This window comes from Tripterygium wilfordii, chromosome 21 (assembly GCF_013401445.1).
Source record: "Tripterygium wilfordii isolate XIE 37 chromosome 21, ASM1340144v1, whole genome shotgun sequence".
NCBI lineage: Eukaryota > Viridiplantae > Streptophyta > Magnoliopsida > Celastrales > Celastraceae > Tripterygium > Tripterygium wilfordii.
The window spans coordinates 8,239,435-8,261,421 of NC_052252.1; the positions used below are offsets into that span (position 1 = coordinate 8,239,435).

The window sequence follows — 21,987 nt, forward strand, 5'->3', positions numbered from 1 at the left end:
AAATATTTTCCTACTAGTTAAAATGTCGCCGTTTGGTGCCGATCGAGATTTGATAGAGAGATCCCGGACTTCCAGTATCGAACATATCGTCAAGACTCGGGCAGCTGAGCGGCTTCGATCGATCCATAACGAGAGAAGAAAAGGAGAGATGGGTTTGATGGATGTTATTCTGCGGAAGAATTATGTTATACCGTCGTTAGTTCTTGTGATACTTGTTGTATCTTCAACCGTGTCGTCAAGAGAGAAACTGAGCTCCAGAGAATGTGAGGATCTGGGGTTCACCGGTCTTGCTCTCTGCTCCGACTGCAACACTCTTTCCGAGTATGTTAAGGACCAAGGTATATTCACTATCTGGGTTTTCGCATAAAAATATGTATTGCTGCTTTGTTTTGACTTAAGATTTACATTTGTTATTGCTACTTCAATTTTCATGGATTTATTTTTCCTTCTATTGGGTTTGAAATTTATTATGTCACAGTTCCTTCATTGAGCAATAATTGGGATTTGACTGCTGGATATCGCAATTATTGGTTTGGCAGCAAGAAATTGATAATTTTTTTCCTTTTCCATTTCCCAGTTGTAGGTTTATCATTTAGGACTGTCAAGTGGGTTTGTGGATATGGATGGAAATCACAAAAGAATTAAGAATCTGTATGTAGTTAATTGACACCAATTACTCTTTGACCATATTTCTTTAAGCAAGTGTCTGAAATGACTCGGTTTGTTTTGACAGAAAACTCTTTTGGGGGAAAGTGTTTCTGCTGGGGCAAAGAAATTCTAGGGAATATTTGAGTAGTAAGCTAAAAGTATTTATTGATATAACAGAAGTTTGAGTCTAAAAAAACTGCTTTTGTTGTGTTGTTGCTTTATTTGAACTAGATGAGGAAGCAATGAAATATCCCATTGTCAAGTTTTCTTAACAGATGTTGTTATGCTGAAGCATGAGCATGAAGAGCACTTGATCATGCATGTACTGCTGATAGAAACCCGGTCCTTCTACTTGACTTTTGCTGCGAGGTTTATTCAGCCATCAAAATTAGTCCTTCACCAGGCTGTAGGCATGAGTAAAATATATAGAGAGAAGAACATATGATTATGGAAAAATTGATTGAAGTATGTCAGTCAACAGCTGTTGCATTGCATGACAGAAGCAGGAAACTCACTGTTAAGACATAATTGATTATGGCAAGAAACTTGTGATGGCTTTGCATTATGTAGAGGTGCATCTATCACTTGTATATCAGAGTAGAAGTCCAACAATGACACTAGTTTCTCGAAGATCTATAATTCAACTAGAGGCAGTATAATGGGATATTGTTTTGGTTACATATTCCTTTTTAGTTTATTTAACTTATCTTCTAGGTTGGAGCTTGCTTGCGGATTTGGTAGAATATTTCCATCATGGCTAAATATATTGAAAGTGCCATTTAAGAAAATATATTCTAAAATTAAAGTTTTGGCTGCAGAATTGGTATCTGACTGTTTGAAGTGTTGCACGGAGGATTCTGATGATTCCATGAGCAAGGTAGACACTCAAAACTATTCTTCAAACTTGAAAGTTGAAACTGCCTTAAGAAATTCATCTATTTGCCCGTTACTCTCACCTATATCTCCATTCTTGTTTGAAAAGTAAAATGAGCTATTATATAGGCTTTGGTAACTGTAAAGCACTGGTTAATAGTTAATACATGTACCTAGTACTTAAAATGCAGCCTCGCGTTTACTCTTTCTTCATTTTTCTTATTTTCAAGTAGAAATTGGCGAAGTTCATATTACCCACTCAGTTTTTGGTTTAAATACAACAGGTTAGACTTACTAAAGCAAAAACTAAGGAGAAAATGTTGTCGTCCTAATTAACATTACATAGCAACTTCTTGGAAATTGTTTTGGTTAGGTCTGCTCAAACCAATCGACTGGAAATAACTTTCATTGGTGATTGGACCATATATGACTACATAGCTTCAGAAATTTGGGGTTCTTCCATTTTTTTTTTTCATTTGCCTAAGGCAATTCTGGAAAAGGTCCTTAGATTGCTGGTGGGTTGGCAGGGGGCTTCTTGGGGATTGTGATTGAGAGAGAAGGTAGGTTGGAAAATCACCACTGTTATCATGCTTGTTTTAAAACATTTCAAATTTATGTTATCCAGTAGCAAGTGATTTCAAATTTGCTGTTTAATTCTGTATTACTTGCATATATCTCAACCATTAATTATACTGTTTCATTTTGCTGTCACGTATGTAAACAGAGTGAGAGTCACCAAATCACTCCTTTAATCTTTGCTTATGATGACAAAAAGAAGCAACGATGCTTCTGAATATCTTGCAATGCAGGTTACTTACACCGGTGCGGTACTGGAGGTTTGCATGAGGAAATTGGTTTTTTATCCTGAAATTGTTGCTTTTATTGAAGAGGAGAAGGATAAGTTTCCCACCGTCAAAGTTCAGTATCTTTTCAATTCACCTCCAAAGTTGATTATGTTGGATAATGATGGCCAACATAAGGAAACTATTAGGTGAGCTGCTTCTCTGGTACTTTGACTTCTGGTCTTGCACAGTTATGGTTTAGTGGCATACTGGCATCATGTGACTCATGATATTTACTTTGAGAACTTCAAGCTAGCAAATCTATTCTCATAGCTTTGCTGATTGATACCTTTTCATTGCTGCACCCCATAAAGTAGTGAAACATGCATTATGCCTGACTTGTCTCTTTGAAAGTATTATGTTGTTTTAGAGAGTGACATTAATGCGGTCTTTTCATGTGGTATGCCTTTGATTCAACCGATATCCAATAAGTCTAGCTGCCTTAGAATCATAATCAGTTGTTTAACAAATAGCCATCAATGTGTGAGGAAGGTGACATTGTGGTATGTACACTCTATGATCCAAAGGTAGAAATAAAATGTATGCACTTTGTCTTGGGGATTTTGGAGCTCCCGTTTCTGAGGTACAATATATTTTCTATTTACTGATTTTCCTTTGTTACTTTTCCACTTTGCAGAATTGACAATTGGAAACGCGAGCACATACTGCAGTTCATGCGGGAAAAGGTTAAACCTGCTTCAGCTATCTAACGTGGTGGTTGATTTGATCTTCTGAGATGCTGCAACCTTTTGTTTCTGAAGTATATCTCTGCTCGCGTTTCTTCTCCGATAAAAATGGGAAAAAGGTACTGGAAAAAACTCGAAACAGACATATTTCAGGACAATGACAGAGTATGCAGGGATAAGCTCGTCTGGCAATATGTGGCACAGAATATTGTGTTGAGAATCTTCAAACGCAACTCCAAGTGACTGAGTGCATCCATATTGTAATTTCCTTTCTGGTCGAATTGTGGATTTATTGCTTTGTGTTACATACTTACATCTCTAGACTTTTACTGGAACCTTTATTGCTGGATGAGCTAAAAATTCCGTCCGACTCCTAGAATGAAAATACATTTCACCTAGTTATTGCGGCACATTATCTTCCAGCGAGTAAGGTGGTTCTACCTCAAATGGAATGTTGCTTTTTTTTTTTAACGTGACTGCCATCTTAAGGGTTGTATGAAGCCCCCATAATTTTTTATCTACACTTACTGGATAAGCCTCTGCAGTAAATCTGTTTGTCATCTTTTCACCTTAAGCTTGAAAGCAAATTGACAATACAAATTGGGTGATGACTTCATAGTCTGTCACCTTAAATTATATTGCATGACTTTTGAAGATTTGACTATGCAAACCCTAATGTCTCTAGAGATAACTGGTCATTCCTACATCACAATCCTGTGTCAAATGATAAAGAGCATGAGAGAAGTGCAGAGTGACCTCCGTGAAGACAGATACTAACACAGATTTTGGCAGGTGACCCCCCAGTCTAACTTGTTTGTACTTTGTACACAAACAGGGCAGCAGCAGAATTGCACACTATAAATTCCAGAAACACGCACCTGGCTTTGGCGTTGCCGATAGAACTCGTGACATTATAGTAATCGATGTTATGAACACATGTAGAGTCAGAAATAAGAGTCATAAATTGAAGATCTCGAGCATTTACCATCACCGCAAGGAGCAGTAGCACTAGGCATTTTTAATTTATTTTTTTTTGCAGTTGACAATACAGGTTTAGCACAAGTTCAAACAAGAAAACAAACCACAATTTCCCTCTCCATGTATTAACTAAATAATTTGTTAGGATTGTCCGCAAATATACATGTTGCATAATCAGCATAGAAGTACATATTACATATATTATCGTACCAGACTGCATTTGATCCCGTCACCAGCATAAAATGAACGGGATTGCATCTAGCACATGTTATGACAAATACCCTCATCACGACAGATATGGTTCAATAGCTGCATCTGCCACACTAAATTCATTGTGTATTCATTTTTGCAACACAAGAAACCGAGTATGAATCATGTCACCGTGATCATGAGAAAGAGTTCCCAGACTTTGGAGACGTAGTCTTGATAGGAGCCCAGATATCTGCACCATTGCTGCGTGCAACTCCCATGGTATAAGCAACTGGGACAAGACACAAACCTCTATTTCTCAAACTGCATTGCTCAACTTCCTGCAGGACACAATCAAAAAGGCTTAAAAGTTATCCCCTAGCTCTCACTCAAATCATGCCGAGTCTCAACAGTGCCAGAAAAATGAAACCAGAAACCTCACCATGCACGTGTATACAATAGAAAAGTTGTTTAGCAAAAGCTCATGATTACCTGCATTTTAGCTGTTGGTGTACTTTGGAGAAAAGGAGCACTCAACACCTGGAACCGCACCAGAATAGGTATACCGTGAGCAAACATAACCAGATAAGGACACCAAAGAAACAGCTAAGAGCTGGTTGTGTGCAGCAGAAATATTTAAGGCCAGAACAGAAATCAAATTGTAGACATTAGTCTTGAAAACCAACAGGAGCTCAAACTTCAATCGCCCATGGCATAATATATTGAAAGGTTGTTTTTTGAAGCAAAAAAGTAAGAATTCAACAAAAAATATTGAAGTTAGACAAGACGAGGATAACAGGGCAGAAAGCACGGTTTGGCTAAAGTGCACAAATTACTGATAAAGAACCATGGTGAACTTCTCTGATTGATTGGGTATCGCATTATGATTGAAAGTGCTTTGCAATATCTACCAAGTAAACTATGAATGGAAGGTAGTTCTAATAGCCAAATTCATTCTAATAGTTATAAACTAAGGATATATGTTAATTAGTTGTGTTTGCTAGAAATTAGGGTTTTGTTATAATTAGTTGACTTTGTGCAGCTGTTGTCTAGTTATCATCACCACGTTATATCTCCTAATCCTAATCACCTATAAAAGAGATTCAGGGCAGAAGGTTTTTTTTTCATGACCTTACGCTTTACACAAATCTCAGTTTCCCATTTTGCTGTTCAAGTATGATCAAATCCAAACAAATAAGTTATCAGAAAATTTTGCAAACCTAGCAAGAAAAACACAAACCTTCACTTGTTCATGAAGGAAACGTATGTAATCCATTGCCTCCAGCAGGACAGATGCCGTATCCGTCTGCACAAAATTTCAAGCGTTGAAACCAGGACCGGGGAAAATCCAGTATGGGGCTTCGTAATCAAATTAAAGGCAATATTCGTGGCATGAGCCAATATTTCTTTTAAGCAGGGGAATGCACGAGAATACATGTGAATTCTCCAAGTTACAATTATTCAAATGCATTTACCTTTCCGTATGGTGAAACAAGCTGCTGTAGAGCCACTATTCGTTCACTAAGCTTCTCTTTCCTCTCCTGTAACCAAAAGGTAAATTAGAAACTACCACAAGGCACAAAAACCAGAGCGTGTAGGTCTCCAATACTTCACTGTGGGAGAGTTGTGCTTACCTTTTTTCTTTAATGAAAAATACACAAATCATATAGTACAGTGAGAAAAATCAGCACAATAACAAAAAACAGCAATCAGTACCACCTTCAAGTTTCGAATATCCAAATATGGTAAAGATGATGACCTACCAAAGCCGTTAACTTCTTTCCAAACTCAATTCGACTGTGAAAATTAACGAAGTCATGTAAATCTCATGTGCAGTGATAATTTACAGATTAAATAAGGTGTTTCATTACAGCCTAGGCATTAGTATCTTCAACCAAGGAAGCAGCCATGTAGGACTTGGCTTACTCAGACCTCACAAGCCACAGTGATAGGAGCCTTACGAATGAAACACGATAGCAATATCAACCAAAATGGTGGGAAATTCATTATATTATTAAGGAATGGCTTTACTAGCACCAATTGCCCCTCTTTTCCTACATTGATTTTTTCATCTTCCCCATTTCAGGTACTAAGGCAATTGCTTAAGATAGAACTGCTAAGTCAGATCACTACTACTTTAGTGACTTTCTTTGAGATGCTTTTTGCCTAACTATGTCTTGCCTTGTGTAAAGCAAAGTGATAGCCCCTGAACCAAAATGGTGGCAAAACACAAACTGCCAAGAAAGAAAGAGACCGCAGCATACCAAAACTTAGACAACAAACTGCAGTTAGTTCTGACTAAAGCTTAGCATGTTTAAGAACTCAAGAAGCAAGTGATAAAAGTAGCATATATTTCCAAGTGCGGGCATCAAAAGGAATGAGGAGACAGTACAACCAGTGAGGGAAACATAACAATGTTAAATACAAACCTTGGGCGAGATCGACACATCGCCTTTGTGTCGTTTGGATGAGAGCGAAGTAAAGCTGCCTTGATCAACAGAACAAGGACCCCCTTTATTTTCCATCATCTTCTCCTCCTTATTCTTCCTGGTAAAGCAATGCAACTAAAAATTAAAGGAGCATAACAGCATATATAAATAACAAAGGTAGGCCACATTTTACACCGAAAGGGAAGAAGAAAAAAATCATTACCCACCAAGAGCGTTGTACAAGTTACACAGTTCTAAGGCATTCTGCAACTAAAAGTTCCTTTGATAGGCCTTTTAGAGTTGCCACAACTGCCATGCACAAGGCACCCGCAATGGGTGGGGTCGGAGACAGACAGGATGTAGGGCAAACCTTACCCCTACATAATATGTGGAGATGCTATTTTCAGAAATTGAACTTGTGACCTCTAGGTTGCACCCCTACAACTCTACCATAGCATAACATGTTCGCCGGTAAAAGTAAACAAATCACATGAACAAGGCTCCCGTAGTGGGATGGGTTGGCAACAAATATGATGTATGCAGACCTTACTCACACATAATACATGGAGAGAGTGTTTTCAAGAATTGAATTTGTGACATCTAGGTTGCACTCCTACAACTCCACCACTGGGTCACAATTCCACTCTAAGCTATGACAATATGAACCTCAAAATTTTCTAATGGTTTTCAATATGATTCAAACCATTACTTAAAAGGTCAAATGAGAATATGCTCTTTCGAAGGATAAGAAACCAGGAAACACAAGTAACATAAAATGTGGAAAATTAGCAGAAAAATGTTCATATGAAGTGTAATACACTATGTTTCTATACTTTCTGGTCTTCAACTTGTAGACATTTTGAAAAAATTTCCCTACAAGGTTAAGCAAAAGACAAACAGAAATTCAGCAATATAGTATATATGTGCGTCATCAGTAGAGTTCTTCAATAAAATAATTCTGCAAAACATGTGAGATGCCAAGTTTATTAGGAAAGAAAGACGTACTAAATGAAGGTCCCCCCAAAAAATAAGAACATATGAGTAATGAGTTGGTGGAAAGTTATAAATTTTCTACACTATGATGGTTATCTTCTCTCATAAAGGGTAGGTCACTGGTCTAGGGTTCTACTCCCACAAAACATTATTGTGAAGCATCCGAGCAGCTACAATTCACAAGGCCGACCCTGCTGCGATAACAAAAGAAATTATAATGACTGACGAAGCATCGAGGATCTAACACAAACATTTTGTTCGCAGTTAGTCTAATTCTGTTTTATATGTTCCTTAAAACAATCTATTATTATATGAATCGCACACCACATATATAAGAATATAGTAGGCTAGTAGCAATATCGATGTGCACATGATAAACAAAACAAAGACATCCACTGTTTGGTCAGAAGTTAACCCTCCATTCAATGCTTGACTGGTATACTTAAACATATATACATATACAATACTATAACCAGAAGATTCACAATTATAAAATTAAAATAAGGCATCACCCTAATCACATAAAGGTTGCCCTACAAACAAACAACAGTTCCGTCAATCAATGAGAAGCATAGTCACCAACTCATCATTAAAAAATTAGTAAAATAAAAAGAATAAACAATGCACATGATTGACGAACACAATCTCTAGGCGAATCCTCACCCTCCATCAAAACATTTTTAAACAGGACAAGTTATTGTCAATTGATTAATAAACGGAAGCATGCATCAAAGTATCCATCATCAGTACCTATCAAAACCCCGGTATTTTGGGTCATAATGATCTTATGTGAGTCTGATAAAGAACATAATCTAAGAACGAAACAAATAAATATGATTACTCTTGTGGGTCCATATCAGAAATTAGAGAACCATACATGAACACAAGACTAAGCAACTACCCCATACCCATCCACCATTATTTTATATCAAAAGAACATCAATCAATTAAAAAAATCAACCTACACAAAACAATTATTATGCAGAAAAAAACGTCCATCATTTCATGCTGATCAAATAACGAAACCCACAATTGCAATGGACAAAAGAAAAAAAAGATATATGCTTTTGAAGCAAAACCTTGAGTACAGAGAACAGAACAGCAAGAGCGATTCGATTTTCAGTTAAACAACCGTGCAATTAAAGATACAAAAACACTGAATTAGAATATGTACATAGTGAGGAAGAGAAATTGCAGTAGTTCAAGAACTCACCAAGGAATCAAAGTCTGCATTGCCAAACAAGCTCACAACAAAAAAATCAACTTCCTCTAAACGCCCAAAACCCTCAAAGACCCACCTCGAAAATCCACCAAATTCAGTAAAATCTTGGGCAAAAAGCCGAAGAAAATGGCTTTACTTGCAATTTTTTGTCAACAAAAAACAAGAAACTCAAAAGTCCTCTCTCTCTCTTTAAAGATAGAAACTTTGAGCTATTTTTGTCAGTATTTCCGACTTAAAGATGAAAACTTTATTCAAACAACTAAGCTCTTTCCGGTGCTTCCGGGAATCAATCACCAAACGAAGGCTTTAGAACACGAAATTCGTGAAATTTCACCAAAACCAATGCAGTAGAGATTAAGATTTTGAGTGATGTATATAGATGTTGGAACGGGAAGGCAGAGAGAGAGAGAGTGAGGGTTTTTTTTGGGGACGAGGAGAGGAGCTGAGCAGGGGGGTTTTGGAGCTGAATATATAAAGTTTTGAAAATATGTTAATACTCATAATTTATTAATTTAGATAAAAACCCTTCTAAAAAAAATTTAGATAAAAACAGTTTTTTATATTATATTTTAATTAAGGTTTGTTTTTTAATTTGACAGCTAATATCCAACCAAGCAAAAAAGAGAGTGGTTGATTTAACTCTCAGAGATCAAGTCACTCTTTGCAACTGTTGATATGAAAATGACTTGTGAACCCATAAACTAGCAAAGAAAGAAGAAACTCTCCACTGGTCCGCCATGCTCTTGGCTCTTTTCTTTTAAACTTTTTAATTACCGTAATAGTCATACTATTATCTTCCAAGAAAAAACTGTCCAAAATGCCTTATTTTTACTTTTATATTTTGTATTGCCCAATTGATTTTATATTTACCAAAAATGAGTGTCACCATCCTTTCATTTCTCCAATGGGGGAGTACCGCCTGTTCAATTTTTCAACGGTCAGATTATAAGATATAAACGGTTGTTATTTTACTTGATAAAAAAAGATAAATGTTCTCTCTAAAAAATGAGCGTCAACATATTTTTTTCCCGAAAATGACATGTAATTCATATGTTTGGTAGTTCATGGGAGCCCAACAAGTTAATCCATTGATTTAATCAATGAAATAGTTTTATTCACACTCTTTTATCCCATAATTCATTGTCTAAAATTTATTGTTTTAATATAGATTCTATTATTTTTTAAAGCACAGTTTAGAATTCATTGTTTTAGTTCTGAATTCATTTGTTTTTAAATTTTCATTGAAAAAAACAATGGAATTAAGATTTACCCGATAAAACTCTTCAACAATGGATCTTGTTAGAAAGAGTTTTATGAGTTGATTCTGAATATGTAATTTTTTTAAAAATTTAACATGTATTTCGAGAGTTAAAACATTTTAAAATTTCGTTTAAGAGGCTTGGGCTCCCATGAGCTATCTAGCACTATTGTTTTTTTTATGAATATGCGAGAAATGAAAGAAATTTTAGTTAATTTACATCCCAAATATTTTGGTACTTGAATTGTTTGTGCGGATGCGTGTTTTGCATTCAAAATTATTCTTCATTGTAGGATACCTCTACGGGTATTCGTACCCTCCCCTCGCTATTTTACTTTAAAAATTATCATGTCTCTCGTATTCGAACCCATAAAACATCTTTAATTTAGGAGACAGAGTACCAAAGTAACCAAGTAGATTAGATGATACTTGGATATTCACTCTTCCAAAATAAAAAAAGATACTTGGTTGAGTGGGGAAGACGAGATCATTTATTGAAATAAAATCATGTGGGAAGGGTACGAATGCTCGTAGAAGTATCCCACAGTAGTGCGGATCCATGGTTTGAACTCATTGGGGGGTATAATCAAGCAATGGAGGTTTGGGGGCAGCACCTCCAGAATATATTTTTGGATTATTTATATGACACAAAAATAATCACTAATAATAATTTCAAGGAATAAAATTTTACATATTTATTTATCACCATTGTTATTTATGAGTTTTCATATTTGAAAAGGTCATATTTCAACATGATTAGTAGTAGTTGAACTCTTTTTCTATGGAATATGTAAAATAATCATTTAAAAATCGGTCACCTATTCGATTGCGCAATTTAGATTTGCACTAACAATTTAGAAAGATCACAAAATCCCCTCAAATGATTCAAATTTGTCAAATGTTCCTACATCTGCGATGTATATCTCTAATTGATACTCAATAGCCATGCATATTTATAAAATGATAAATATTATTGTACTACATTGTCATTGGACCGAGTAGTTCAAATTCAAAGGCCTAATTTTATTTGGAGTTCATTAGCAACTCTAAAGGTTTTTAATATAACGATGAAGTAAGATAATTAATATTCAATACTTTTGTATGCGTAGGTATTTTATTTTTACTATATAAAAAGGATTTATTGATTGCATCTATTCATAATTCACTATTGTTGGTGATCTTCTACGGTGTACAGGAGATCTTCCGATTTCGATTCTCAGAAGCAGGAGTGTTTAATCCTAGGATGTGATGATGTGTGCTGTGAGCGTGTCAGGACTTGTTGCTAGTTCAAAAAAAATTAATATGGGATTTGCACACTCAACAAGCTGTGTACAGTTTGAGAACACAAAATCGTTGGTTTTCAAGAGTTACCTTCCTGAAAATGACTTAAATTTACCTAGTGTCAAGTGAGAAAAAAAAGAGATAGAAAACTAATGTCCGAATGAGAGTACTTCTATTAAACAAAACGAAAACAACACATTACTGAAATGTATTAGGATTTTCATTGGGAATACATCCTAGAATGTATGGAATAATGTGCTTTACAAGCTAAGACAAACATCATATTCATGGAGGCTACAGTCACGGAGGTCAGAAAAAGGGAAAAACTTGAGCTAAATTAGTTGACCAGAGTCATGCTAATGTATAGGATAAAGTTTAGAGACGCGGAGTTTGTGTTTGACGCATGGTACTTGCAAATCTTGCTTATTCTTCTTTTATAGTCTTTTATGTTTTCTTTATGGTGGTCATTATCTCCTGTTTCCATGGCATGATCTTGGCACATCATGTCGTGGTAGATCATGAAAAACTGCATGCTTGATCTTTGCTTGAGTTATTGGACCAAATTCTCCTGTAACTGCCGCATCTTCAAGTTGTGTGGATCATGGGAATGAACTCCGATCATGATATCTCTTCATAGGGGTTGATGGAGCACTAGAACATGTAGCATGCTCCACTCTCCTAGAATGTACGTCTCATGCTTGCTATAAAGGGAAAAAAGCCGATGGCTAGCATTCTTAACCTGTTTTGTTTTATGAACATGGAAAGGTGGCTTAATTCTCAAAGTGCAGGAGAAAGTCAGGTTTGGATTCTATTTGTCGTAAAATTACTGGGAATGTGTCTGAGACAATTTAGTAATGCGTAGGCTGTAAACTTTGAAATCTCCTGAGCCTCTTCTAAGGTTATCCAACTAAAATCTAGGCCATTAGTTAATAAACTATTTTAAAATAGAATAAAATAGCTCTAACAATAAATTCCTAGATTCTACCATTTCGGACAAAACTCCTTCAGACCATTATGATTTTCAGCAACTCATTTATGAAATTCGGCAACTCATTTCGGAAATTCAGCTCAAATAAACTCAAATTACCTTACAAAATTAACAAACAATTAGTGTAAAATTTTCTTATCCTTGCCTTTTTTTCATGTTACTAGCTGGTTTGGAATTTATTCAAGTTTAGTATTAATATGACTAATATATATATATGTATATATATTATAAACGGACAATGCTAATGAGTACCGTATGACACTCGTATGGCAAGCCGCCAACTCATCATTGTAGCTTGAGCCTTGAGCCAAACTTAAACTTATGGGGCTAAGAGCATCCACAGCAGATTACCTAAACATGAGTCTGTCTGTAAAATAGGGAACAATTATAGAGAATTTGTCAAAAAACACCTCTGCATCAGATTCCCTAAACTTCCCCTATTATAAAGACTTGCTACAGTGGTTCCCTACATCTAGGGAACCACTGTAGCGTTATGTAAATATAAAATAATGACAAATAATAGATCTCTCTCTTCGTTCTGACATCCACTCTCACCTCTGTCCCACATCCTCTCTCGTTCATGTTCACGTGATCTTCAACACGACGCATATCTTCTCCGATGTCGCCTGCACATCCGACGTCATGTATGGGGCCGACGACGAAGCTCCACAGCCATGATTAGGAACCACCGATCAAAAACCAAAGACAATAACTCTACTCCTTGGAAACCCATAATCAGAACCACCCAATTTTTTCTCTCATTCTCTCTCTCATCGGCTTTCCCTTGTTCATCATTTTCTCCCTCATCAACGAGTCTCTCTATCAAACTCTCCCTTCTTCCTGCCCTACCAAGTACCCAAGATCTGTTACAGACCTGCAATCGACCTCGTCAAGAGCCTGCAGGACCTGATCCTGACTATTGATTTCTCCATCTTGGACTAGACATGGGGAAAAACCCAGGTGAGAATAGAAATAAAGACTGTATGCTGAGATTGGAGATTGAGTATTATTTGCCCAAAATAATTCATCTGCTGTCAAAGGTGGCATCATTGTTGTTGGAAATGGTTGTCATATTGACCAGGTTGTTGTTGATGATGGAAAGAAGGTAGGCGGCTGTGGTGTGGTGGTGCAGGGAAGGTGGAGACTGAGTTGAATTTATTATTATTTTAGATATTTTAAAATAAAATAAAATTATATCAATAAAATAATAAAATAAAGAGAAATAAATATTATTTTAATGAAGTAGAGAATATGATAAGTAATCTGATGTAGTGTTGATTGGATAGAGAATCTGTAAAATAAGGGAAAGTGACATTTTATCTGTATTTTAGGGAATCTGTTAACATACTCTGCTGCAGGTGCTCTAAGAGCACTTGCAAGATGTAGTAAGGATTTGTAATGGGGGGCATTGTGAGGGTTCGAAGGCAATGCCTCTGAATTTTTTTTTAATTATTTATATATTAATTAGTAACATAACTTGGTCTGTAATACTAGAGCTGTTATAATTGAATTATATACATTGTTTTATATTACTAGAAATTGACATATAATAAGTAAAATAAAAAATATTAGAGTAAGTAGCTATAATTTAACTGTAATTAGCCTTGTTTTCCCTGACTGAATGTATGCCTAATAACTTTTGAAACAGGAATAAAATACTAGGAATAGCTTAAATTGAATGAAATAAACAAAACGATTAAATTTATTTTTTAGATAAATAAATTGAATAGGAAACCACCTTTGTTAAGTATTGAATAAAGAACAACACAATTCTTAATACTTTAGAGGAATAGTTAATCTAAAGCTAAAAGGCTAAAATAGGCAAAATAAAATAAATGAAGAAACAAAAATAGCCAATAGGAACAACACCAATTATTGATGCCAAAATGATACGTGTCCATTTTGTATTAAATAGTCCCCACACTTCTCCTCATGCCACCATTTTGTATTAAATAGTCCCCACACTTCTCCTCATGCCACCTAGACAAAATATTAAACAAATAATAAATGCAATTAAAAAAAGCACAAAGTAAGTATGGGCATGTGGCCGATGAGGGTAGAACCGGGGCGGCTGGGTCTTGAACTCAACTAAAACGTTAATGGCCACCAGAGCAGTCACCAGTATGCCGTTAACTATGTAAACTTATATGTATATGTAGTAATTTGTTTGTCAAAATCCAGGGGCTGCACTTGCCCCATGGGTCCTCTGTGGCTCCGTCAGTGCTTGCAATGATGTCTCTAAAGTGTGCATATTAGATAAAATAGATAACCAAATATGGAGATGTAAATCGCGGTAAGCTCCTGACATTTATATATTTTTAGAATTATCCATCAAACCAAATTATTTAATTTTTAATAATAAGATAAACTTGAACTAAAACACAACTTTGAAGGACACATATGAGGAATTACATTAACACGTAACAATAAAACATTTAAAACAACAATATTTTTAAGCATTGTTATGAATGTTCCACAAGATCAGCTTAAAGTTGAGTATGTCTTTCTCTATCTTGGATGTGGATGTATTGATCAATAAAGTCTCGAAATATAGCAGTTGATAATATTTGCTTTTAGTTTTTTAATTTATTATTAATTATTTTTTACTAATATGTTTTTATTTTTAATTAATAATAATTATTTTGTCTAAAATTAATATACAAACTAGAATATATTTGATAAACATTTTAATTTTCACTTGAAATCATATTAATAATTTAATATACATAAAGAATACTAAAATAAGAAGAAACCAAATTAACTAATATTTTAATGCTGTAGAGATTTATAATAGAGATATTGATGCAGTGGTACTTAATAGAGAATCTATATAAACAGTCAAAAAGCGATGTTTTGTAGATAAAATAAAGAATCTGTTAAGAGATATCAATGTAAATGTTTAATATGGCTAAAACTAAAAGTTGAGTCCTTTCTTTTTTAAAGATTATTATATTTTTATTGAAAATTCAATTTTAGGAATGTTTTACTCTTTGGTTGTATTTTGGGGGGAATCCGTCTGAGAAGCAGTTTCTACATTCAGGTGGGCGGTTTCTGACGGTGGGCTCCAGCTGTCCCCTCAAAGATTCTTCTCTAATGTCTCTGTATATATCAAAACCACGCTCCAATACAAACATGTGATACATTCCTTACTGCATCGGCCGTTAAATATTTTCAATCGACAGATGTCGTGATCTACACCGTGAGAGTGAAGGATATGAGGATCTCGTGCGGGTGAAGTAAAGAGGATTGTTATGATGTTTGTTTTTTTGTGGGTCCCCGCCGCTGCCCCGTGCGCAAAAAGTCCACAGAAGAGGAAAGCAGATCAGAGTGGGACCCACACGGTTTTTGCACTTTGTCCGTTAATTCATGTTTCGTAGTACCAATATGTATATAAGGGGCCCACCTTACATGTCACTATAACAAACCCCATACATAACGCGTATATGTGTAGTATGTATGCAAATGTTTATTTGTTCAACTACAACCGGCTAAACCCGAGACTCTGGTTGGAGACTTTGAATAATACTTGTTGGAGTGATAAAGATTATGTGTATTACCTTGATGATCAGAGTTCAAATCCTCTCTCCTGTTTAAAAAAAAAACTACTACAAGCTAAATTATTGTTTTAAAAAAAACTACTATAAGTTTATAACGCGTTTACCAGTCTTACGAAAATTTCAAGACTTAATAATATATATTTTCTCACGATTCACCAAAATAGTCACTTCAAAGTTGGTTATATAGACGTGTATACATACAAACAAGTGTATATATATATATATATTTTTTTTTTTTGAAATACGCTTCTCATTACGTTTGATTCGAAAATCAGGTATATATTTTTTTAAATATGATTGAGAAATACATTTCTCATTAGAATCGAACCTTGAACATACATATGCTTAACCCAACTGATTGTCACCATGCCACCTCTCGTTGATATAAATAAAATATATTTACATGTATTTGTATTTATCCTAGTCATAACAAAGACTCGGTAGTTGGTCAGCAACATTTGAACAACCAGGAGGGGGTCTTAGCGTAAGAGTGAAGATTGAACGGAAATCATGGCATGAAACAAGGCTTAATTATTCCTTTGTTTTTCAATCAAGAATATTGGCATTGAAAAGGACGCGAAATCTTGATTTTTTGCATTGTAGATTCTTTGATAAAGAACCAACAAACGATTAAATAATATGGTAGAAAAGAAACAAAAAATAAATCTTTTAAATATATTGACGTGATTTTCAAGATGACGGATACATTAGTGAAAATGTAGTAAATAGGGATTGAAAACGGGTCGATGAAGTGGAGGACTGTATTCAGAATAAGGTTTAAATGAAAATCTATAGATCAGCTATACGATCCAGAATGATGTATGATTATATGAGTGTCGGGCTAGTAAGAGACAATATATTCAAAAAAATGCATGCAACACAAATGTGAATATTTTGTTGGATGTGTGACCACAAGAGAGAATAAATTAATGATAAGAAACTAAATTATTAGATCTAAGGGAAAATTAGTGCCAATTAAAGATAAGTTGCGGAAAAACCATTTAAGATAGTTTAAACATGTACAACTTAGAGATGACAGTGAGGTGGTGAGGAGATTCAATAAGAGTTGAAAAAAATATTAATTCTAGATAGAAATAAATGGTGGAAACGAAAACAGATAGTGGATTCCCTCATGATTCAGGTAGCGAACCCCCAAATTTTTGGAATTAAGACTTGGATGATGATTATGCTTATAGCATAATCGTCATCTATCCAAAATCTTACCCATAAAAATTGACGGTTGTCATAGCGGCTCTAACAATGTCTGCCCTTGCCCATCATATCATGATACTCGATCACGGACACTTAGTCGAGAGAGACGAAATCAGAGGCGTCAATTAGCGTGGTAGAAATCTCGAGAGCTTGAGATGTGTAGAACTTACGAGAATAGTAGAGATAGTGGAAGAGCCTCGTAGATGGGGGATAGGTTTTCTTTGTGGATTTCTTATGCTCGACCTGTATTTCAATGCCGTTATCATCTACAACAACAGAAAAACCAAAAATCGGGTTATGGTGATCTTGATCTTTCTTGAAGTTTAGCAACACTGATTCTATTTTAGGGATTTCAGTTTTGGTGCCAAAGTTAAATATTTATCTGTATTATCTGATATTTTAAATATTTATCTTCATTTTACATATTATTTGTATTTTATTTTGAATATTTATTTGTGTCGGTTGAAATTAAAATGCATAATACCTCTCCATGTAATTTTTCAAAGAATATTACACAGCATATATGATACTAACAAAAGTTGAACCAAACACTACAAACCATTCATACAACATATCTATTATCATTATTGTCCAACATATCTATTACCACCATATACACCACTGCCAAAATTGTCTGCCAAAATCACACATTATCTCTACATATTATGTATGCATACATCTTGCTTGTGAATATTCGATCACATTCATTGCAGGAGCCTTATGCAGGTGAGTTATTTACTTTCAACCTATAAAGCGATGAAATGCAAAGAAACTAATAAAGGATCTCAACACATTCTATTAGTGCTTATTGAGGAACAAGTAGACACAATTGCAGAACTAACAGGCTGAAATCAATCCGGTAATCTCCCTGGTGTCGGTGGTGTTGTTGATGATGGTGATTAGTATACTAATGGATCAAAACACATAGCATTAACCCCTGGATTTCATCGTCCAAGGCTCCGTTTATTTGGTGAAAAATCAACATTTAATGGAAAATATATTTAACGAAAAGCTTATCATATCATAGCAAAACAATTAATTTTTGGTGTTTGAACAAAAATGTAACTAATATTTTCCATTGTTTGTTTGACGAAAAACATAAATTTGAGATACAATATTTTTTTTTCCTAATGATAATATAATGTGTGTATACTATATTTATGAATGTGTCAATATATATATAGCCACAATAATTATAATATTTTTTACATATACATGTAATATTGCCAATTAATAAGAACCGAATCCTAAATTCTATTTTCAGACACAAGACAACTACTAGATTTTGCAACATAACAAAGAGAACCCAACGACGTATTTTTTGGCGGCGACTTCCATGTGCGTTAGACAGAATTGTGCCCGAGGTTCGATTCCAACTAACAATGTATTTCTTGGTAGCCACCTGCATGTGGACTTTAGCCTACATTTGAGGGCTTTTTAGTGGGCTATGGTATGCTAGTGGGTCTTCGCGCACTGGGCTTTAGCCCAGGTCTTACCCTATTGGTAGGAGGGAAACTTACGTGCGAACGGGCCTATCAGTCTGAGATTTACGCTCAGTCAGCTATCCAAAGGACATGTTGGGCTGAGTGATCCCTCGGTGATAAAAAAAAAGCCCAACATAATACAAAATAATTATATCACAAATGACGATAAAAGAGAGTTCAAACATTACCAAATTAAAATTGAGGTTGAAGATCATACAAATAAATAAAAATTTCCAATTAAAATACTTAACATTTGAAATACAAATTTTAAAAAATAATAAAGGTTTGGTTTGAATAATCTCTTTAATGGAAGATGCTTCTGCAACATATACAGGTGCGGTATCAGATGCTAGCCTACGCCCACACCAAAGGCCAACTAAAAAGACACCACAATATGAGACCATATGGATCACTTGAACAAACACAACATTACTATGAAACATATTTTCTGGATAACATAGGTAGGTTTTTTTCACAGCTCTAAATTTTACACACGATCTCGCGACCAGTATGGCCAGGCGATGAACATGGAAAGTCTAGAAAGTAGCTGAAACAAATGGGAATATCTTAGCCAAATGGAGGTAATAGTCATCCGTAGGACATACCCAATAACCAACAGATGCCATATTCCTCAACCCAAAAACGTATACCCCTGCAGTTAGACCAGTGCAATTAAAATCCATAGGAGCAATCCATGAAACGCACAGCAACACGTTGCAGAGACAAATGCCAAAATTGAAACTTACCTTAGAACTATATAGCATAACTTGCAAAAATTGGTACTGAAAGCACATGGTAATTCCAAAGTCTTGTAAATCCGAAAAATAAAGTAAACAAATAACATTTAGCCCAAACAAGTAGCCAGCTAAAGAACATGCCCATCAATGGAACCAGCAACTGCTTAGTATCCAGAATTGCCACCAAAACCTCCATCCCCACGAAATGAACGGGGGCCACTTGATCTGTTATCTTGGGCATAGCTTACACGAATGTTCCGACCATTCAGCTCCTGAGATAATAGAAAACAATAGTCAAAATAATCTACCATAAAAGAAATGCTTAAAATCTTCTGGAGAATTCAATATCTCACCTTGCCATCCATGGCTGACAGTGCAGAGCTTGCACAATCATCGCTTGAGAAGTTGACAAACCCAAAACCCCTCGACCTCCCAGAGTCTCTGTCAACAATTACCCTTGCTGCAAACCAAAAAATAAACATTGAATTTCAAGGAACCATGATACACAATAAAATAAAACCTCAGTGACATTACTAATTTTCCCAACAGTACAATATGCAACTCCATATTATAACTCACCTTCAACTACATCACCAAAACTTTCAAATGCCTCCTTAAGAGATCGATCATCAGTTCCATACGAGAGTCCTGATAACAAATATGAGTCAAAACATTGCATAAATTTACAAAATATTCAATAACATCAAAATTGTTTCACTCTACCATCAATACCTCCAATAAAAAGTTTTGATGACATGTGGCGAACAAAATTAAGCATATGTGATACTGAAACTTTCCCACTCTGAGATGCACTCTGCCTTGTGAGACTCCCAAGTTTGTTATAAAATGCCATTTTAACTGTTGACTGTTACACCAACAAAACCAGTCACGCCACAATGACAAAAAAGAAGAAGACAGTATCATATCAATGTGAAAAAAATTATAAGTGTCAATGTAAAAAACATTTTGCAATATGAAGGACTTCTAAAATCTTCAAATAAAAACAATAACATCAAAGAAGACAAAAAATGAGTTCAATGTGATAACAAAAATGATTAGGGAGTAACGAAGGATGCAGGAAGGTTTATCAGTTTCTAATACCCTTTCTTCTATGCCACACTATGACACTACAACTATGAAACTATTCAACAAAAAACCAACCCATTCTAACAATTTGACAATCAATACTGAAAAAAAATCGAGAAAACCAAATAACAGAGCCGAATGGTTCTCAACATGACTCAGAATCCATCATGCAACAAAAGAACATTCAAATCACAAAAAATTAAAATACACACACACAAAATTGCATAATTCTCTTCACAGAACATCTCATATCTTTCAACTGATGCTTATACCATCCAAAATATCTCAAAACGACATGACCACAAGAAATCGTTAATATGAAGTTCGAGCCTTCGAGGATTAAATTGCACGAACAAAACTTGCAATAGATTTATTTAACAGTTAAGGGGGAAGATTTCCACATAAAAATTTCGCAGTGATCAGCTTTTAAAAAAAAAATATAGAGTTTCCTCAACAGCCAAAAAGGTTTACTAAGCTACAGAGAGAAAATCTGGGACAGAACAGCATAACATATCTGAACAAAATCACCAAAAGATCAAAAAACAAGACATCAACACAAGTAGATTCCCGTAGCATTTTAACATCCACAAAAGAGAAGAAAATTGACAATAGCCAAGCAATGAACATCAAGTAGAAATATCAAGAGATTTTAAAACATCCATCGATATCTTCACAGGCGCAAAAGAGAAGACGAAGACTGTATACCTAGGATGAGGAAATTCGCAGGATTAGGGTTTAGCGACTGAAAATTGCGGCTTGGGTTGGCCTTGTGGTTTAAACTTTAAAGAGACGGTATTGTGGAAATATCTTCCGCTTTTAAAGTCGCGGGAATGCGACAGAGCTGCGTGCGTTCACGTGAGGTTTTGTTACGTTGCTTATTTTGAGACCGTTGCTTGAACTTTTGATACATGATTGGTGAAATCGTGTGAGATGTTTCGTAGGAGGGAGTACAGGGAAGTGAGACCTTTACACATATGTGTGTGTGTGCGCGCGCGCATGTGTGTCCATAGACTGAGGTATGAGAAGATGTTGTTGTTTTATTGAAGTCTAGACTCATATTCGCTCTACTGTACAAATTGGAAGTTTAGCTAAACATGTTTCGTTTAGAACAACGGATTCATTGTTTAGAGAGTGTTGGTTTAATTCGATTCACTAATGCGCTTCATTGGTGAAGGTGAATCCTGTGTTTTAAATAACGGTACCAGAATCATACCGGTAAGATGAGTGAGGTGATTGATATAATCAGTTCAATCGATCGAGTGGCACAAAAATAAAATACATATACACTGTAGAGAATAGGGATAACAAAAATCATATTGCTTTGGTGCTAAAAGACTTAGGTTTTCCTACTTGAGTAATCAAGTTCATTTCTTACTAATAATAATTTTAACATATTTTTCAACTCATACAATAAATATCCAACATCAAAAAATTGAAAGAATTTTACAATCATGACTCTTATAAATAAAGTTTTAGACAAAACCATTATTAAGAAAGTTCATTTGATGACTCTTTTTGAAGGCT

General features: G+C 35.2%; 3 protein-coding genes across 9 annotated transcripts; 1 reads left to right on the plus strand and 2 right to left on the minus strand.

The window, feature by feature from the left end:
* Positions 1–32: 32 nt before the first annotated feature.
* Positions 33–3,459, plus strand: LOC119987631 (selenoprotein F). The gene is made up of 4 exons (XM_038832543.1): positions 33–338; positions 1,467–1,525; positions 2,331–2,512; positions 3,001–3,459. The coding sequence occupies exons 1-4, from the start codon at positions 149–151 to the stop codon at positions 3,071–3,073; spliced, it is 504 nt and encodes a 167-aa protein (XP_038688471.1). The 5' UTR covers positions 33–148; the 3' UTR covers positions 3,074–3,459.
* Positions 3,460–4,123: 664 nt separating this feature from the next.
* LOC119989314 (transcription factor bHLH153-like) lies at positions 4,124–9,316 on the minus strand. 6 transcript variants are annotated; one of them, XM_038834752.1, is made up of 7 exons: positions 8,852–9,316; positions 7,651–7,832; positions 6,646–6,763; positions 5,692–5,757; positions 5,457–5,522; positions 4,709–4,756; positions 4,124–4,557 (listed from the first exon to the last, which is right to left on the minus strand). In XM_038834752.1, exons 3-7 carry the CDS (start codon positions 6,742–6,744, stop codon positions 4,414–4,416), a joined length of 423 nt encoding a protein of 140 aa, XP_038690680.1. In that variant the 5' UTR covers positions 6,745–6,763; positions 7,651–7,832; positions 8,852–9,316; the 3' UTR covers positions 4,124–4,413. The 6 variants fall into 6 exon arrangements, with proteins under 6 accessions (XP_038690680.1, XP_038690678.1, XP_038690679.1 ...); XM_038834750.1 differs by lacking the exon at positions 7,651–7,832; XM_038834751.1 differs by lacking the exon at positions 8,852–9,316 and having other exon boundaries at positions 7,651–8,784.
* Positions 9,317–19,037: 9,721 nt separating this feature from the next.
* LOC119988501 (glycine-rich RNA-binding protein 2, mitochondrial-like) lies at positions 19,038–21,325 on the minus strand. 2 transcript variants are annotated; one of them, XR_005465620.1, is made up of 6 exons: positions 21,169–21,186; positions 20,110–20,242; positions 19,957–20,025; positions 19,731–19,837; positions 19,387–19,649; positions 19,038–19,292 (listed from the first exon to the last, which is right to left on the minus strand). XR_005465620.1 is itself a non-coding variant. In XM_038833561.1 (5 exons), exons 2-5 carry the CDS (start codon positions 20,228–20,230, stop codon positions 19,542–19,544), a joined length of 405 nt encoding a protein of 134 aa, XP_038689489.1. In that variant the 5' UTR covers positions 20,231–20,242; positions 21,169–21,325; the 3' UTR covers positions 19,408–19,541. The 2 variants fall into 2 exon arrangements, 1 of the variants encoding a protein (XP_038689489.1); XM_038833561.1 differs by lacking the exon at positions 19,038–19,292 and having other exon boundaries at positions 19,408–19,649; positions 21,169–21,325.
* Between the last annotated feature and the right edge of the window lie 662 nt (positions 21,326–21,987).

Bases quoted from the DNA above. Each gene is read 5' to 3' on its own strand.
- LOC119987631 (XM_038832543.1), top strand. From the start codon at position 149: ATGGGTTTGATGGATGTTATTCTGCGGAAGAATTATGTTATACCGTCG. The intron at 339-1,466 runs GTATATTCACTA...TTTTGGCTGCAG, and splicing joins CGAGTATGTTAAGGACCAAG to AATTGGTATCTGACTGTTTG. The intron at 2,513-3,000 runs GTGAGCTGCTTC...TCCACTTTGCAG, and splicing joins CAACATAAGGAAACTATTAG to AATTGACAATTGGAAACGCG.
- LOC119989314 (XM_038834750.1), bottom strand. From the start codon at position 8,871: ATGCAGACTTTGATTCCTTG. The intron at 5,523-5,691 runs GTAAATGCATTT...AATTTTGTGCAG, and splicing joins TTGTTTCACCATACGGAAAG to ACGGATACGGCATCTGTCCT. The intron at 4,757-5,456 runs GTTTGTGTTTTT...GTGCGGTTCCAG, and splicing joins TCCTTCATGAACAAGTGAAG to GTGTTGAGTGCTCCTTTTCT.
- LOC119988501 (XM_038833561.1), bottom strand. From the start codon at position 20,230: ATGGCATTTTATAACAAACTTGGGAGTCTCACAAGGCAGAGTGCATCT. The intron at 20,026-20,109 runs GTATTGATGGTA...ATTTGTTATCAG, and splicing joins ATCAAAACTTTTTATTGGAG to GACTCTCGTATGGAACTGAT. The intron at 19,838-19,956 runs GTGAGTTATAAT...TTTGGTTTGCAG, and splicing joins TTTTGGTGATGTAGTTGAAG to CAAGGGTAATTGTTGACAGA.